This window comes from Scomber japonicus, chromosome 5 (assembly GCF_027409825.1).
Source record: "Scomber japonicus isolate fScoJap1 chromosome 5, fScoJap1.pri, whole genome shotgun sequence".
NCBI lineage: Eukaryota > Metazoa > Chordata > Actinopteri > Scombriformes > Scombridae > Scomber > Scomber japonicus.
The window spans coordinates 21275947-21295151 of NC_070582.1; the positions used below are offsets into that span (position 1 = coordinate 21275947).

Genomic DNA, 19205 nt, shown 5'->3' on the forward strand with positions numbered 1-19205 from the left:
ACAGTCAAGCCCGAAATTATTCATACCCCTTTTGGACATGCCACTTTTTGTTCAAATGTAAATAAAAGCTGACTGAAATATTTTTTTTACCACAATGATGCCTTTTGTACATCGTCTTTTTATCTTCTTGGAGACGCCTGCGTCACTTCCGGTCAAAAAACAACTTGCTGGTTGAATAAAAGTAAGTTTAAGTCAAAATTTGCCAGGGGTATGAATAATTTCGGGCTTGACTGTATATACATGGAAGTTACAGTTTTTTTGGTTAATGAATAATTACTGGTATGGAACTATTGTCTATTTTAACTGAAATATGTTTTTCAATAGCTTCCATGTCATTTCAGCAAATGGTTCAAAATATATTCTGAAGTGTATAATCACATAGCCCACAGAGGCTGCACCAGTTTGTATTTGATATTGGTAATTTCTCAATGTATTCATTTTTTTCAATACCTTCCAGCTATATGACCCAGTGTCTAACCACATCCCCCACAAAGTACTAATATCCAATATAATAATATTGGATATTAGTACTTTTAAAATGTCTTCTTTCTCAAATAATATTATTAAAAAATATTATTTTTTTAATAATATTATTTGTTTTCAATATTGCATATCATGTCGACCACTACTGACCACAGTACCAGTGTTTTCATTTTTATGTCATGTGTATAATCTTGAAATAGCCAGGCTGTGTGTCCTGCTCTACCATCCCCTCCATGACCCGCCCATCCGCTGCCGCTGCCAGAGCCTGGTCAGGTGTTCGTGGTACAGCCACCTCAACTTTTGCTTTTTGGAGAACTGATTGGATTTTCGTGTCCGGACAAACACAATCAAGACCATGCTCAGACGGATACTACAAATGGTAAGCTTCTGGGTTAATAAAGTGTGCCGTATCGCCTTTGTTTGGTCAAACCGAGTCCGTTTTTCGCTTGGAAGACACAGGCCTATCCTTTCTGTTTTTAATGGTGGGGACGCGCGTTTTAAAATACGTGTGTGCTGTGGGTGGGTGGGGCTTTGGGTTTCGAGCTGACGGAAATGCTGGAATGGAAAAAACCCACTACTTCGGGAGGTCGAAGTGAACATATCAAGCGCTCCACACAGCTAGCCGTTAATGCTAACTCGATTCGATTGACTGATGCTACTCTAGACAGGGATGTAGCAAGCTAGTACCTATCTCTATAACGCAGTAGCAAACTAATTCGCAAACGTATCCACACTGTCAAGTTTAGTTGATGAGGAACACATCCTTAGCTAACATAGTTGGTCACAGAATAATTTTATTTCCATGGTTTCCGTTAGCTATCAATGTCATAGCTGGGGGTTAATTCATCGTCCACTGCACACATGCTAACGCTGACGTCCCGTGTGAGCTGGCTGACCACAACAAGAAAGATAAACACGGGCTTTAATTAGTTAGGTTTATCATATTGTTAATGGTAACATGGTTGTTTGGATAAATTACTAGCTTGTCACAGAAGTTACAGATGTGAGCAACAGAGGTTAGCTACCTAGCTAGCGTTTAATAAAGGACTACATTTCCCACAAGGCACTGCTGAATGCATCATTGTGTACACTTTGAAGTCTCGGCCTATTAAATCAGAGATCCATCTATAAACACCGTGCATTCAGGTCAGGGGTAATTGAAAGTGGGACCTGTAGGATATACAGACTTCTTGGGAAACAAACGCAGTTGAACTATTGCCTTTTTCCATCGCTGATCACCTAACCACAGTCTTAATAATTCACCCCAATGTTGCTAACATCACAGTATTACAAGGGGCTGAGGGTTTTCTCAGGAAACAGTCGGATTTAAGAGGACTAACACTGAGTTTAGTAAACATCTGTCCTCCATGTAAAAAAACACTGACTTGTTCTTCATATAGCTAGTCTTGTCTGTTGTAGTTTCCACAGCCAAGATAATGATTACTAATATATTTTATTACTTTCCAGACCTACTCTGTCACCTTTGACCAGCGGTGTGTACAGAGTACAGACACAAATAAGATTAACCAGCATGTTGTCAATGTATTTTATAATGGTATAATACATCTCTAAAAGAAAAGATCTGATGTCTCATTTGTGTGAATGGAGCTGGGTTAAATTCATTTTTACTTTTTTATTTTAGTGGATATAAATATTATTTCCTTCTTTGGTAAAATCAGTGTAGTGGTTAATGTTTGTGTGGGGTCAAAGGGCATTTCATGATGCAAATCTTCAACCCGCCCTCAAAGGGGTGTTTATCCAACCCTCCAATAGACATAGTTCAAAGTGCCTGTACCTACACACATATTGACCTCATTCATTCATGCATCACCAGCCCAAACAAATCTTTTTGTGAATGGATCATTAATGGCGCAGAGTTTGCTGCAGGTTCTCTTTAAATTAAGAATGAGTGAGCCATCCTCATGTTTTTGCTTCAGGCCAACAAACTGATCTGATTTAAAGTCTTGTTCTACTGAAGTTATGGTGTCTGTTATTTATTGTAACCTAGCCAGTTGCCTGACATATAACCACATTTTACCATTGTGCTCTTTACTTGCACACATCTGAGTAAATGTTGGCTCAAGTGAACAACAATGACTTTTCAGAAAAAAATTGTGAGGCTTGCCAGAGAAGAGTTTGATGCCTTGAAGAGAATCCTGGCTTACAAAAACAACTGCAGAGTGAAACTTATTAGACTCAAACACATTTCTGTGTAAATGAATAGCTGCGCATTGTTGTCAGTTTTTTGCTTTTCTTTTGTTGTGTTCTCCTTTTGGGCGTATTTATTTAAGACAGCTGTATCATAAAGTAACTCCACTGTAGTATGCAGTGGTACCAGTTCCTCAAGCTCCTGTATGTTGTCTAAAAACTATTTATACACATGTTTTCAAGGTTTCACAGCTTTAAATCACACCTAATAACCTAGTAACTGAGCTTTATACTGACATTGACTGAATAACAGGAAAACACTGGCATCAATGGTATGTATTTATGTATGTGAATAGATCAGTATCAGCTTTGCACATCTGGAAAGTGGACAATTTTTCCTCATTCGGCTTTTACAAAACAGCTCAAGCTCTCTTAAGTTGCATGGAAACTGTGAGTGGACAGGAATTTCCATGGCCTGCCACAAATCTTGTGTTGGATTGGACTGAGGTCTTGACTCTGACTCAACCACTTTTTAACTTTTTGTTTTTTAATAATTACTGTGCTTTTTTGGGGGGGTGCAGGTTCTTTGCTGCTGAAACCGCATTTTTAAAAAAAGGCGACATTAACAATCTGGTCCTTCGCTACCAATGTACAACTGCTGTGTTTTAGCTAATTAAGTTATTAAATCTAAAGTCCATTTTCTCTTCCTTAGACTCCTGGGAAAGGAGGCTCCCAGAATGCAGAGTCAGAGCAGCCCAGCACAGACCTTAATCATGATCAAACCTCTGAGGTAAGGATTTTTTTCCCACTGCGGAAGTGAAACTGTGTGATCGGTTTGTTACCACGTGTTAAGTTGTATTATGCGCTTCTTCTTTTCAGGGCTTCATTTGTCCTCAGTGCATGAAGTCTCACAACTCTGCGGAGGAGCTTTTCAAGCACTATGAGCTGTTCCATGATACTGGAGACCTTCCCGCTCATGTGGCCCCCACGAGGTCTGAATAATATTAATATGACATTACTGTAGTTATAATGTGACCAAGAGTAATCTGCTCCCATCATACGCTTACATACACTCTCATCACATAAACTATTACATTGTGTGTTTGTGTTAACGCATTCATTCTTCCTTGTAGAGAAGACCTCACAATGTTACGTCAGGAGGTTCAGGACCTGCATGCCTCTCTCAAGGTATGATCATGTTTTGATCTGTGGCTGTTACTGATGTGTGTAAAATGATCAATTCATTCAAAGCCTTGTGTGTTGTTTGTTTTCGCCATTATTAGGAAGAAAGATGGTTCTCCGGAGAGCTCAAGAAGGAGTTAGATAAAGTCCAAGGACAACTGAAGCAAGTAATTCCTTCAAGATGTTTTAATATGTATTATAGTGACAGTAGTTTAGTTAATTACTTGAAATAATGTATGGAAGAGTTTGCTAAGACATGATAGTGATGCCTACTCTTACTGTACATGCTTCTCTCTTTCCCTCGATTCCGCAGAACGATGAACAGCCAAGCTCAGACGATTCAGGTAGGGGTACATTACATTTAGAAATACACATGTAAAGGATATCAAAAATATGAATCACTAAAATGCTGCGCTCTTTCCTCAGCCCTAGAAAGGAAGTTGAACGAATCAGAGACAGAAAAGTTCAACATCAAGCAGATGAAAGACCTGTTTGAGCAGAAGGCTGCCCAGCTGGCAACAGAGATAGTAGGTTAGTGTGGGACTGTGCAGCCCGGGAAACTGGGAGGCCTCTGTCTGTGGGGCAGGGTCACTAAACTACTCTTTTACTAGATCACAGTAGAGCTCAATCCATGCATTGTGTTGTATCCAGTCTTTCATAAGTTATTGTTCATTTTTTAATAGTTTTTTGTGATGATGTCTTTTCTTCAAGTCAGTTTTTTTAATGTAAATTCAGATTGATATGAACAAGTGAGGTACTTGTGTATGTTTTGGATGTTATTAAATGGACGCTTTGACTTGCTGAATTTTACAGACTTAAAGTCCCGCTATGATGAGGAGAAAAGCTTAAAGGAGGCTGCTGACCAGAGGCTTGCCAAATTGACTGAACAACTGGAGAAAGAGAAGCAAGAGAACGAGAGACTCCAAACAGAACTTGTACGACACACATTAAGTTTCCATTCTCTTCTCACCAGGCTTGAAACCCACTTTTTCTATAGACCTTTCATCAGTGTTGTGCTTTTGAGTTAGAAAGAATAATGTTGAATAGACACCATGAAATTAGGTCTCAGATCTCTGAGCTGCACGGTGGGAGAATCGACTCAGCTCCCAATCAGACAATCCATTCACTGTTGTTATAGAAATGAACCATCAAAATAACTTATATCTCTACACTTAAAGAGGACCTACCTAGGCTGAACTGAGGGGCTGAATAAAGAGCCAGTATAAGATAAAGAGTTTTTTTTAACTGAATCATGCAAAACTACTATAGCTGAGTCCCAGAAAAAAGTATAAAGCTGGAAATGAATATCATAAGTCCTTTTTTTTAAAAGCAGAGTTTCACACAAATGTAGGTTTGGTGCTTGAACTACATGGTGAGGCTTTTGTTGATACTTGGCGAACTACATTATGATAAACAAGCTGATTATTATTATTGGGCTGCAGCCATAACTGAGAGGATGGCTCTTTTCTGCCCCCTAGCTGCAGCGACCAGGAGTGGAGGATGTGGAGGTACTGCAGAAGGAGTTGGTGCAGGTGCAGACACTGATGGACCAGATGACACGGGAGAGGGAGGCGGAGTCTGAAAGCCTCAAGAACCACTACGAGCAGCTGCAGGCTAATTACACTACCTCAGAGGTGAGGGGGCGGGGAGGGCGGGGGGAACATCTTTAAGTCCCGTGTGCCAAACATTGCTCTGCTAATTCTCAATAAACCTTTCTATGGCCATCCTTTAATATAAGCTCTCCCATCCTTTAAACTGTTAAAAATACAGAATTATCTGTAAGATAATGTGAAATACAGTATATTTTAGTCAGTTTTTAGGCCACCCACTGAACTTTTCAGCATAGAACAGCAGAATTCTTATTCAAAATTTGCTAAAAATAACTTATGAGTGAGTTCCTATTTACTGTAATCCTCATAGACCAGATGGCTTTCTGCCTGTTTCTATTAATTAATGCATGGTGAATAATTCAGCCTCATCTCCTGGATTTTGGATCCCAGAAGGAGGAGTATTTATAGGTCTCCATCAGGCAGCTCCAGGCCCTCGCTTTGCACATCTCTGCAACATTTCTCAAAAGACAGTTTCATATTCATATAAACTGAGAAACCACAGTAAGAATGTGTTTTAATATTGTCTGGTGTTTTATTACATGATGGAGCTCAGAATTTTAGTTGGTCTGCAGGTAGTAGTAGTCTGAGATAGTTGTAATATTTTAAGGTTTCATTTCCACAGTATGAACATGCTTGTTCATAAGGCAACAGGTAACATTATGTTCAGATTCATGCGTTGTCTGTCTCTCCAAATGTACACAGCAAAAAAACAAATCTTTTGTATAAAAACACTCAGTTTAATGCTGCCATAGAAAGAAGTTTAGTGTTAATTGCAGTAAATTTGTGATAAATCTGACTATTTATTCACAGCAGAGCATTTAGCTCTGTGATGCAGATTGGCCTCTTCCAGTCGTGTTGTGACTTACCTTTGTCTGTGTCTGTCTTTCCTTCCCCTTCTTCTTCCTCTGCCTCTCACTGTATCCTTCTCTGAAATTCACTCTTTCTTCAAGATTCGTAAACTGGAGGTAAAACGCGTTTTGAGTTTGCCTTAAATTCGGTTTCGTCTTTATGAGTTTTTTCAAGTTTGAAACCTTTTCAGAAATCTTTTTTTCTTTTATTCAACAATGTGCTACCTCTTTATGTTTTTGTGTGACTGAAGCATGGATGTTATTAATCAGTGTTGTTTTTTTTTGTTATATGGTGTGTTTCAGCTCCTGGTTTCACACTAGATGCTGTGACCCTAATGTGTCTGTTGACACTTTTTTCTAGATGACCATATCCCAACTGAAAGCGGAGCTGGAGAAGGGTCCACAGGAAGCAGCTGTCTATACGCAACAGATCCACCAGTTGCAGAGCAATCTGAATAATTTGCAACAGCAAAGCCAGGTAACACACACACACACACATATACACACACACACCACTAAAAATAAAACGACTAAAGTTATTATACTCATTTGAAAGATTTATAATTCTAAACAGATTTCAACCGTTTGACGCTTACTAATGTTAACAAGCCTTGCCAGCTGTCCCTCAAGTACAGAGCACGTCGTTTCAGTTTCTGTAAACCTTCCTCTGTTGCCCAGCATCAGATACAGGCCCGTTCACAATGCCGTGCTGTCACCAGCCTTCTTTGGCAACCGAGACATGTTGACAAAAATCACACGCAGCTCTATAATTAAACCAACAGGGGGGGATCTCTGCCATGCCAGCTCTCCTAGTTGATTTGAAGCACAATCACACGTAGCAGCACTGGTGCAACTGTAACAGGGGACGAGGGACACAAGATTTCTGCCAGTGATTAAAGCCTAGCACATCAGACACTCTCCCAAAGCCAAGTAGGTTTTTGGATAAGAAGAGGATTACAGAATTGGATCTACAGTGTGAAGCCTCCACCCTACCCTTCTACTCGTAATACGATACTCTGATAGATCTGATACAGATACTCATGAGACTGGAGACAAATGTGATGGAGCAGACAGTGATATATATTTTTTAGAGAGAGGACCAAGACAGGTGAATGGCCAACACAGTTTCATTGGTTTGTAACCTCATAATCAGAGAGGAGCAGCAGAGAGTTGGGCGGGGGGGTCTCTAGAGAGGGTTGTTACTGTTGGCCAGCTGCTGCGGTGTACCGGGAGCCAGCAGAGGTTTACTAGAGGTCTGTGATGTCCAGGAACCCTGTCACACTCTCTAGTTAGCAGCACGTTCCACTATTAACAACATTATCACTCTGTTGCCAAGTTTACTGCCAGAGCTTACACCAGGGCAAGTGCTGTACACATACCACGTTATTCCAAGTCCTCTGTCGTAAAACTAGAAATGCCATGCCACACTTTATGGCACTTTTCCACTATACAGTTCTAGCACTACTCGGCTCGACTCAGCTGGTCTCGACTCGGTACGGTTCCAGGAACAACCTTTTCCATTACAAAAGGTACCTACTCAACGTGGGCGGGGTCGTCATAGCACGGCTCTGCGAAACTGCCGTGACTTCGTTTTATACGCGACACAAACACATAAACAATGGAGGACATGGAGGCAGTGGTCTACTTGCTGCTGTATGTGGCTTTCTGTCACACACAAAGCAAGAGAAGAGATATGAATGACTGTAACACTGTTGCCGGTATTTAAAAATGCCGGGTTTGATTCTTGTGTGGGACGGCTCATGACTCTTCCAGTGAAGACACTCTGACCAATCAGTGGCCGGCAGTCTGTTGATGTCACATTTAGTATCGGCTCAGCTCGCTTGGAACCTCAGCAGGTCGAGTCGAGTAGTGCTAGAACTGTGTAGTGGAAAAGAGTCATTATTGTGGAGTGTTTCTCTAGAGCGGGTCGATTGTTCTTTTTCCATTGCTTATATCACATGAGGTGTTCGTGTCTAGTTGCAGCTCCTATCACTCTAACTGTACAATTAAGAAAAGATAAATGTTCCAGTGTGGCTTAATTTATGCTTCATACATTCACTGATGAGCCTTTGAATTACTGTTAATCTGCATAAGTCACGACACACTTTATCTTAAAAAAAGAAAACTTTTTTTTTTTTTTTACTCTGCCCTCATAATTCCCAAACCTCTGTGTATCCAGTGTTCATCTGACCCATGTTAACATGTTCTTCCCGCTTTCTCCAGAACCTGTCTGAAAAGCTAACACGTAAGCAGAAAGAATATCAAGAACTGGAGGAGCATCTGGGGACTGAGAAGGCTGCCAAGAAGGAAGTCAAAGACAACCTGAGGGAGAAGGAGCAGGAGGTCCAAGAGCTCCAAGCTCGGGCCAACGGGGCCGAGGTGTCCCTGCAGAAGGCCCAGACAGAGCTTGGAGAGAGGGCTGAGGAGGTGGCCAAGTTGAAGAGTGAGATTGTGGACCTAGAGGTGAAGCATGCAGAGCTGAAGGTTGAGAGGAAACAGCTGGAGCAGCAGAGGGAAGAAAAAGAGAGCCACGGTGCTCAGCAGCAGACTGAGATTAGTCAGGTGAGTGTGACCCAAACAGATTACAGACATTTATCATGGACTGTAATGACTTCTTCTATCAGTGTGAAATATATATTAAGGGCAGTTTTCTTCATCTTAATCGTCACTTTTCTCTCTGTTCTTTCGTAGCTGCACGCCAAGCTGCTGGAGGCAGAGAGGCAGCTCGGTGAGGTACAAGGTCGTCTTAAAGAACAGAGGCAACTGTCTGGGGAGAAATTAAAAGACCGTGAGCAGCAAGCAGCCGACCTGCAGCTCAAGCTCTCTCGTGCTGAAGAACAGGTAAGCATCAGATGAACATGTAATGATTGCTGCAAGGAAACTAAACTGGCAGAGTGATAGAACAGACAGAACATCAGTGTGAATGTGTATGAGGCTAAATTGTGCTTTTTAAGATGGAAACAGAAAAATTGATTTACATTTATGATAAAACATGTATTAGAGGTTAGAGATTAGTTGAAATTCATCTGTGTTTTGTTCCTTTTTAGATGAAGGAGAGCGGCAGTAAGAACACAGACCTGCAGCACCAGCTGGAGAAAGCCAAGCAGCAGCACCAGGAGCTGCAGGCGCTGCAGCAGAACACCAACGGCAAACTCCGTGAGGCGCAGGTACCAATCACAAGAAAAACCTTCACATCTGAGGCAGTGATAATGATATCTATAACGATAAAACCAAGAGTTGTCTAGAGTTGTCACGTGATGAGGCATACTCATATCATACACATCATTGTAATGTGTAGATAAATGGGTGCAGTCTACATGTTGCTTTTAGCCCATTCCCCATGTGTCAGATAGATAGATGGAGTACATACACAACATAAGATTTGTATATTAATGCTTTGCTGGCTTGCCCTTGTGCTGTAGAACGACTTAGAGCAGGTGTTGCGTCAGATTGGAGATAAGGACCAGAAGATCCAGAACCTGGAGGCTCTGCTGCAGAAGAGCAAGGACATTGTGAGCCAGCTGGAAACCGAGAGAGAGGACTTATGTGCGAAGATCCAGGCCGGGGAAGGAGAAACGGCTGTGCTCAACCAGCTAAAAGAGAAAAACCATGCACTACAAGAACAGGTGCATGAACACACACGTACTGTTGTAGTAAATTAAAGACCACAGTGTTAATGAAGGCTTTTTTTTTCATAAACATTTCTCTGTTTATGTGAAATTTAAAGGTAACACAGTTGACAGACAAGCTGAAGAACCAGTCAGAGAGTAACAAGCAAGCCCAGGATAACCTACACGAGCAGGTCCAGGAGCAGAAAACCCTGCTGCGTTCAGCACAGGACCGAGCCCACACCCTGGAGACTTCAGCCACTGAACTCACTGCCCAGCTCGCAGATAGCAAAGAGAAAGTAGCCCAGCTGGACTCTCAGGTAGGGCCTATACACAAGCATCTCTGTGTTATATGCTGTATATTTAGGAACACATAATAGGAGATTTGATGAAGTTCAACTGTTTGTATTGACTGATCTAAATACAGTATATTTTGTCCTACAGACTACATTATATTCTTTGATCATGAGAATGTCTTTGTCTGCTTTCCTTTAGCTGAAGGCAAAGACTGAGATGTTGCTGTCTACAGAGGCAGCTAAAGCAGCGCAGAAGGCCAACCTAGAGAATAACCTGGAGGCTGCCCAGCATGCACTGCAGGACAAGCAGCAGGTTAGCTCATTCTTTAGATCATGATGTTGAAATTTGGCCTATTCCTTAAAGCTGCAGTTGGTAAGTCTTATAAAAGTAACTTTTTGTCATATTTGCTAAGACTGTCACTATGTAAAGACAGCATTACATGAAACTAGTAATCTGTAAAAAAAAAAAAAACAGGCTCATTTAGCCCCGCCTACTGCTCCTACTGCACATTGCCAGAGTCCACCGCAACTGGACAAAAAGAACCGATCAGAGCCCTGATTGTGTCTGATGGAGTGTCTGACAGCTGTCAATCACTGCTCACACACACAGCCCCCTCCCCCTTCCTCCTCAGCTCAGTCAAGCTCATATCTCTGAGTTTCTAGGTAAGGTATAGCCATGTGAAAGTCATTGTAAAGCGTTTTATATCTAGCTGTGTGGAGTGTAGCTCATGTATTACCGATCGCGTGCACATCAGCCTCCTCTGGGGGAGGGACTTTGGAGGCAGGGCAGGAGTGCAGTGGAGGGGGAGGGATCTGAAAGTTGTACTTCTTCAAATTTGATGCTAAGTCCTCTCTCTCTTCAAAGTTACCAACGGCAGCTTTAAGAGTGGCTTCGCTTTAACTTATATTAATATATGTGCAACAACTCACTCCCTGTCTGTGTTGTTCTCTCCCATTTCCTCTCTTTTTATGTTGCACCCTCTCCGACTGTCTTGTGTAGGAGCTGAATAAAGTTCAGAAGAAGGTGGAGGAGAAGGTTCAGAGGCTCAAGGAGAGGCAGGAGCAGTGCACTCAGCTGGAAGCCAGTCTGAAGGAATGCAAGGACAAACTACTGGCCTCAGAACAGCGTATAGAGCAGGTGGAGGGGCTCAATAAGGTTTGTGTTGAGTCTTTATTCTGATTGCTTGGTACTGAACTGCAGTAGGAAGTGTATGTTGTTTTTTGTCATTTATGTGACAGCTGCTGTAACACTGAAATGTCCTTCTGTGGTTAAATAAAGTATCTGTCCATGTACACCACACCGTAGTTTTAAATACTGATGTGCAATCTGTAGGGGCGGTTTGGCCTTTTGAATGCACTGAGTATGCATAAATTGTTTTTTTTTTTTTTATAAATTAAGATTCTGTTTTAATTTGACAGAAATTGGAGACACAGGTAGGGGAGTTGCAGGCCACACGGGACCAGGCACAGCAGGAAGTGCAGAAGCTGCAGAAGGAAGGGTCAGAGATTAAGCGAAAAGCCAAGGAGCTGCAGCGCTCACTGGAGACCGAGAAAGCAGGGTGAGATAAAGTACATTAGTGTATTGGACCTTTTATATATGATTAAGAATTTAAAGTAACTGTAACTTGGCACCTGTAATGGTGACAAAGGATGCCAGTCATTTGTTTTCTTGTTTGTTCCATGCCTTTTGAACATACCATAACAGTACCCTTAATAGAGCATACATGTCTTTCCACTGTTTAGGACCTCCACATTACAAGAAGAATTAAAGCTCAAGGCAACTGCTTTGAGTGACAGCCAGCAGCAGCTGGAGCGCTGCGAACAGGAGAAAGTGGCTTTCAAGGTGAACCTCGACAAGGTGACCCAGGAGGGGAAGGCACAGCATGCAGAGCTGGACAAGAAAGCTCAGAGCCTGGCTGCAGAATTAGTAAAGGCCCAGCAGGAGAAGGAGACTCAAAAGAAGGAGCTTGCCTCCACTCAGGAGAGTCTAGGCAAGACGAGAAAGGCTCTGAAAGAGAGTCAGAGTCAACTGGACACTGAGAGGAAGAGCCATAAGTCAGCCATGGAGGAGAAGGTAGGTTGTCAGCAACAAACCTAATTTCTTTTTCATAACAAATAGCTCCCCTAATTACAACAACAGTACATCAATCTGTATTTTATAGTTTGTGTAAACAATATTAATCTTATTTTAATCCTCAGGAAAAGTCACACGAAAAGGCCAAACAGGAGCTTCTGAAGAATAATGAGGGCGTCGCCAAGGCAATGAACGAATCTAAAGAACAGTTGGAGCAGATGAGAGAGGTAAGCTTCTTAAAGAACAGAGGTGATTGCACAGTGAGTGAAGCATGATTGTTTTCAATGCAACACCCGAACAAATGTTGTCTGTCTACAAATGTCAGGCAGAGAAAAAGTTGAAAGCACAGCTGGCCTCACTGGTACAGCAGCATTCAAAGACTCAAGAGGTGCTGAAAGAAAAGGAGAAGGACTCTGAGAAGCTGCAGGTACAACTTAAGACGGCCCAGGGGTCCTTTGAAGAAGAGATGAAGAAACTGAGGGGCAAAGTGGCAGAGTTACAGGAAGTCAATGTCAAGAAGGTAAGCAGCATTCCCAACTCCAGTAATGAACATGCTTTTTTCCCCCAGCGGGGACACATTTATAATGATAATCATCTTAAGACCTCACATGTGTATGAGCATGTATATGAATTCAAATTTGATTCTCATTTCCAGGCAGAGGATGAGAGCAAGCTGAGGGAGCAGGTGTCAGGGCTCGGTCAGAAGCTGGACTCTGAGAGGAGCCAGACAGCAGAGCTCCAGAAGACCTTAGAGCAAAGTCAGCAAAGCTTCACCAAGCTACAGTCTGACTTCTACGGCAAGGAGTCTGAGGTCTCTGCCCTGCGTCAAGACCTGAAAGTAGGTTCATGCCAGGAGGATGTAAACAAACAACCTAACTTTTAAATTTCAAGTTTCTACAAAACACAAGCTCCTTTTTGAGAAGTTTCTATAAGACAGATTTTAATTCATTCTTTCTGACCTTCCTTTTGACCTTTCTCTGTTTGTAGGTGTCAGAGGAGAAGTTAAGTTTGACCCAGGAGGAGCTGGCTGCTAACCGGACACATCAGACAGGTTTAGAGGCTCAGATCCAGGAACTGAAGGCAGGCCGGGGCTCTCTGGAGCAGGAGCTCACCAAACGGGATCAGAGGCTCCAACAGCAGGAAAATGCACTGAAGGAGCTGCAGAAGCAACAGGTCAGATAAAATGATTAATACAGGTATGCGGAACTGGATGTAATTAGGTTCAAATATCCTAAATTGTGGCTACTCCCTCAGGGTCTAATTAAGGAGGAACTGGAAAAGGAGAGGACCAGTGTGGAGGAGATGAACAAAGCCAAGAGTGTCCTGGATAAGAACAACACCAGACTGACTTCTGAGTTAAAGGAACTAACAGAGAGGAGCGAGAAGGTCAGTTAGTTTTCATGATAATCAAAATATACATCGTGTCTTTCTTTTAATTTAAATTGGAAGAGAGATGCTGACAATCCAACTGTACCTCAGAAAAGTCATGCACGTGTAAAGAGTCTGGGATAATGTAGAGAATGACTACCATTATATGTCCCATTCTGCCCGCCATGACCTGCTTCCCATGCTTCCCATGCTTGTGCCTTATGTAAACAGCTTAGCTCTGGGATACTGCAGGTCAGCAGGGCCACATACTTCAAAGGTATAACTGAGCATGCTCAAGTCAACAATTTGACATGAGCTTAGATTTTTCAGTTCTTCAAAGCCGTCATAAAATGTATCTAAAGCTGTTGACGGAGCAATAACTTCTTAAGCTTAAACCCGTTGATGCTATTCAAAAGTTTAACCCCATCCGTAACCTCATATATCTGTCGATTTTTCAGGAGCTGGTTGAGTTGCGGGAAGCCAAACAGCTGTTGATCCAGCAGAAACTGGAGCTACAGGGTCAGGTGGAGGCAGCCCAGGGTGCCCTCGAGCACGAACAGAAGGAGCACCAGGCCACCAGGGACAGCAGGAGCCAGAGAGAAGAGCAGCTCCATGCCCAAACCAAGGATGTTCAGGATCAGCTGGTAGGCTATCCTAAAAAAAAATCCCACCAGATTTATTGTAAGTATCATTCAACCCCCTTTTGTATCCTGTTTGTGACGCCATCTATACTTCCTTCTAAAGGCGGCAGAGAAGAGAGCCAGAGAAGAGCAGGTGAAGCGCGGGGAGGAGGCGGAAGCTAAAATAAGCGTTCAGGTGACGGCTCTGAATGAAAATGTGGCCACGCTGAAGAGAGAGTGGCAGGGCAGCCAGCGGCGGGTCAGTGAACTGGAGAAGCAGACGGATGAGCTAAGAGGAGAGATCGCTGTGCTGGAGGCCACCGTCCAGAACAACCAGGACGAGAGACGGGCTCTTTTGGAAAGGTGTTTCAATATCGTTTCCCTTTAACAACATTTCACATCCAGTTTCTCCAAGAACACCAGGAGTTTCTTGTGTTGAGCTTTTTAAGAGTGAGGTTTTTCTAAAGTGTCAAACACATCCCTTTAAAACAGCCCTTTGCCTTAAATTCCCAGTAAGAAATGTATAATAAGACTACATTATAATGTTTCTTTATCACAGCTGAAAATGGAATATCTGTCAACCTTCAGACAGATTAGTCAGCCTGAGCTGCTTAACATTGCCTCAGGGACATTTTGCCCATGTAACTCCAAATTCACTAATTTACAGTCTTAATTTTTTTTTTTTTTTTTTTAAAGATTTTTATTCAGCAGTAGACAGACAGGAAACATGGGAAAGAGGGGGGGTGTGACATGCAGCAAAGGACCTCCGGCTGGGATTCAAATCGGAGTCGGCTGCGTATGTGGCATGCACGCAAACCACTCGACCACCTGCGTGCCTACAGTCTTAATTTTTAACAAACTTCATTTCCTCATGCATAACAAATGAAAATTAAATATGAAACTCATCTCATGCTTGGCTTATTAAAGGCTATTGCATCGCCCCAATCACCACCACAACAGAGAAGGAAAATAGGAAGTGGCAGAGCGTGGACGCGCTGATAATATATAAGCGACAAGACGTTCATTAGGATATAAATAGCACATCAGGAAAGACTGACTTCAGTATGAGTGAGCTGGTTTAAGGGTGTTATTTGGCCAATTTCCATTTTCTTTATTAAATTCCCGCTGCTCTGCACTATTTATAGTTAAATATTAGATCTGTAAATATATTTTTAAAAATGTTTGAGTGTTTGGTACATCGCCTGCAGGCATGAATTTAGGAGAAAATAAGTGTTGGTTAGAACAACTATTATACAGCAGCACTGCACTGAATAAAGCTACTTGAGTGAATTCTGTGAAGGAGATGAGCACTTTAATGGAAACCCACTGACACACCCTGCACATACTGTACAGCTGCCAGCGTACAGGTGTGTGCAGCTTTGGAATTCACTCCTTGCTCTGCTCTTATCTTTAATAGCACCACAAATGATTAACTCTTGAAAACATACGCTAAGATTCCACTCACATTCATGTAACATCAAAGGAAAGGAAAGGGAAAGTGTAGTTAAGGTGAAGAGGTGCAATGTGTTTCGTCAAAATATTTCCTGTTAACACCAGAGCACTGGTGGTGATAAATAAATTCACCCAGAGGACATCATCTTTATTCCTGTAAGCACTGTGCACTCAAAATATTAATTAACAAAAACAATTAAGCAGCCAGCCAAGTACAATAGCGGTGGCAAGAAACTCTCCTGAGCCTCTCATTAATGTGCACAAGAGTCATCAGTGTTGTGTGGTTGTGTTTCAGGTGTGTGAAGGGTGAAGGTGAGATAGAGAAACTGCAGGCCAAGGTGGTGGAACTGAGGCGGAAGCTTGATGACACGACGGCAGCCATGCAGGAGCTGGGCAGGGAGAACCAGTCGCTCCAGGTCAGTCCTGAAAATAAAAATACACTGGAACAGTTGAGGGGGAAAAAAAAAAAATTACAACTTGTCTTACATGCACACATGCAAAAAAGGCTCTAATTTCTCTCGCTGTCGGCTTTCAGATCAAGCAGTCACAGTCTCTCACCAGGAAGTGGGCCGAGGATCACGAGGTGCAGAACTGTATGGCTTGTGGGAAAGGCTTTACTGTCACTGTCAGGAAGGTAAAACATTAATTATTTTATTTTTCTAGACAACAGGTCACATGTGTCTGCCTTTTAGTAACTTGGTGTCTCTATTTCTCCTCTGTGAATATCCAGCATCATTGCAGACATTGCGGAAACATTTTCTGCAACGAGTGTTCGGCGAAGAACGCCTTCACGCCATCTTCGAAAAAGCCAGTCCGGGTCTGTGAGACGTGCTTTGAGGAGCTCCAAGGCTGATTTCCCCTCTTATTCCTTTACCTCCCTCCCAAACACCCCCTCACCCCTCTCTTTCCTCCCCCCGTATCTACTCCAGCGGACAGAAGAAGGCGCGTCTTTGTCGCATTTAATGTGCACTATAAAGGACAGACCCAGTGCAAAGACTCCCCACCTGCATGTGACTCGTGGCTCTGGTGTGGAGGAGTTTCACATGAAGCTTGCCACACTGCTACATAAAGGGTTTTATTGAAGAGAGACACCAGAGCCATGTGATGGGATAGAGTGGGGTTTGGATGGGGGATTGTCTGTATCTGTTTTTGTGCCTTTGCTACTCCTGTGGACTGCCAGAGAGCGAGACAGAGAGAACTAAACACCATCCATCTCTTTTTAAGTTCATATTCACATCTGCTTTGTTGTTGTTTGGCATCATTGGCAACGGCAAGGTGGCTGCTTTGTGACTTTGTAAACTGTTTGGCATCAGTTGTGTAGGAGGTGTAAAGTCAGTGTGACACTGCAAAAGTAACTGGGAGGGAAGTAAATATTGTAATAGTGATGTTGGAAATCACTACTGACCCACAAAGGTATATGCCAGTAACTCTTTTGTTAAGAAAAATCTGTAAATGTTCCAGAAATAGAAAATCAAGTGATCAGCAAATGCAAACATATTTTTTAAATAATCAATTTAACTGACATACTGTGATTAATAAGTGTTATACAGTCTTTGCATATGAATACTAAGGTGTGCTTAGGGTATACTTTTGAGGAACTTGGCTTCATTATCTGTGCATAATCACAATTTCATGCTGTTAATAGTTAATTTGGGCTGCCACTTTCTAATTTGATGTTTGTGGGTAGGATTTCATTGATATATAAAGTAGAGATTTTAATTTACATGAGTAAAGAGGGCACTAGACCCTTTTTGGCAACTCTGTTATACTGTGTAGAGCTAAAGGGAAGTAACTACAACATGAGATATTACAAGGTCAGACGTAATTTTTGGGGGGGGGATTATATTATAAATTTATCAATATGATTACACTAATGAAAACAATACAGCAACCGTTTTGTGCACCAGCTATGTTCTGTACTGGTCTTGAATTAATGTGTGATGCCAAATCAGTTACTGCATGATGCCTTTGTGCGGCAGAGTGTTTTTTTTTTTTGTATCTGTTGAAATTAATGTATTCAGCCTATTTCATGACCAAAGAATGTCTGCAGCAGGAATACAAGCGAGAGAGAAAGCCCCGAGTTTGTTTCATATTTCAGTGTTTTTTTGAAGCGTCTCCTTTTTGAAGGGAAGGCTTTTGAGTTTTTAAACCAACAGGGTTCAACATTTTAATCTTGAACACGGCACGTACGACGATCTGAGAGGCTTTTTATTTAAAATGTACAGTCGGATGTTGTTTTTTTTGCTGTGCCTCATTTCTCTTGACGTGTGTTAATTTCTGCAAAATCGTGGTGCTTTCTGAAGACTGGAGATGCAGTCATTGAAATTGCCTGTGTGTTCATTTTTAAATTTATTTGTTTTATTTTTTTTCCTGCTGCTTGTCTCCACTCAACAGCACTGACTACTGCTGGAGCTGTGTGTGTGTGTGTGTGTGTGTGTGTGTGTGTGTGCTCTGCTTTGAAGCAATAACTGTGGCTGCGTGTGATGTTGCTGTAACAAGCGAATGTGTGTTTTAGTGTGTGTACGGCCTGCTGTGTTTGTCTGCCCGAGATGCACTGTACGAATGTTGGCTGCTCAGAACCTCAGTATCTCTCTGGCATGTTATTTGGGGGACGATGGTGCTGATGTCAGGTGCTGTCGGTTCTCTGTTCAACCTGTCTGCAGCTGAGAACACTGTAAAAGTTGAATTCCTCCTTTGTATAATTTATAATTGCTGTCAAGTTGCCAGATATCGGAAAGATCTTTTGTGCAATTGTCTTAAGACTGGAGCAGGCTATAACACTGTAAGCCAGGCGACAACGTTTGCAACATAAAGTTATTTTTTCAGACTAATCTAATGAGCTCTTTCTGCTTGTATGCTCATTGTAAAAAAGAATGTCCATCTCAGTTGCAAAAGCTCTTGACACCACCTGTCTCTTTTTACGTTGCATTGGTTTTGTTATGTCTACCTCAGATTGGCACAGGAAAAGCACTATTTCTAAACTTTAGAGATCACAAATATGTTGTCATTGCCTGGATTTGGTTAAAGATTTGTGATCTTATCAAGTTGTACAGACCCTAAAAACCTAGAGAGATGATTTGCACCTTATTGTATTCTGGGCTTGTCCATACGAGAACCCAGCCACAAATGTAGGACCACCAACTTTATACAGGCTTCAGCATTTCTAGCCCCGATGTACTTAACTGCTCATTAATACTAAGGCTGTCATAATTATCTTTGTAAATGTTAGCAATGAAAGAAAAAGGAAATATATAACACTTTGTGGATGTAGAAACATGACAAGAGTGAAACTGTGTGTGGATTCATCGGTCTTAATTCATTTTTACAAAATGGCACCACAGACCTGTACACACTGAATTGTGGCTTGCTTCGTGTTGCTGTCAGTTATCATGCATGATGACTCAACCGGCATGTGGCTCGCTCATTTTCTTCATTGGACATATTCAGTGGTTGTGAAGGTGTGCCTTAGGCCAACGTCTTGCTTGTAAGTCGCTGCTCACTGTTAGCAGCGAGCAG

At 42.1% G+C, this 19205-nt stretch overlaps 1 protein-coding gene across 2 annotated transcripts; it reads left to right on the forward strand.

Moving 5' to 3' along the window:
• The first annotated feature begins 239 nt into the window (after positions 1–239).
• eea1 (early endosome antigen 1) lies at positions 240–17349 on the forward strand. Of its 2 annotated transcripts, XM_053318856.1 has the most exons (29): positions 240–862; positions 3344–3421; positions 3511–3623; positions 3765–3819; positions 3915–3980; positions 4127–4157; positions 4240–4344; positions 4627–4748; positions 5292–5447; positions 6633–6749; positions 8495–8833; positions 8963–9112; positions 9319–9438; positions 9694–9897; positions 9999–10199; positions 10375–10488; positions 11176–11331; positions 11595–11734; positions 11919–12249; positions 12375–12476; positions 12575–12769; positions 12905–13087; positions 13237–13422; positions 13504–13635; positions 14076–14261; positions 14362–14600; positions 15985–16105; positions 16225–16323; positions 16420–17349. In XM_053318856.1, exons 1-29 carry the CDS (start codon positions 839–841, stop codon positions 16540–16542), a joined length of 4188 nt encoding a protein of 1395 aa, XP_053174831.1. In that variant the 5' UTR covers positions 240–838; the 3' UTR covers positions 16543–17349. The 2 variants fall into 2 exon arrangements, with proteins under 2 accessions (XP_053174831.1, XP_053174832.1); XM_053318857.1 differs by lacking the exon at positions 240–862 and having other exon boundaries at positions 3345–3421; positions 3770–3819.
• The last annotated feature ends 1856 nt before the right edge of the window (positions 17350–19205 follow it).

What these genes read in the sequence shown, in the direction of transcription:
- eea1 (XM_053318856.1), top strand. Translation starts at nt 839, where the DNA reads ATGCTCAGACGGATACTACAAATG. An exon ending in AGGTGGAGGGGCTCAATAAG is followed by an intron (nt 11,332 to 11,594) that starts GTTTGTGTTGAG and finishes TTAATTTGACAG; the next exon opens with AAATTGGAGACACAGGTAGG. An exon ending in AGGAAGTCAATGTCAAGAAG is followed by an intron (nt 12,770 to 12,904) that starts GTAAGCAGCATT and finishes TCTCATTTCCAG; the next exon opens with GCAGAGGATGAGAGCAAGCT.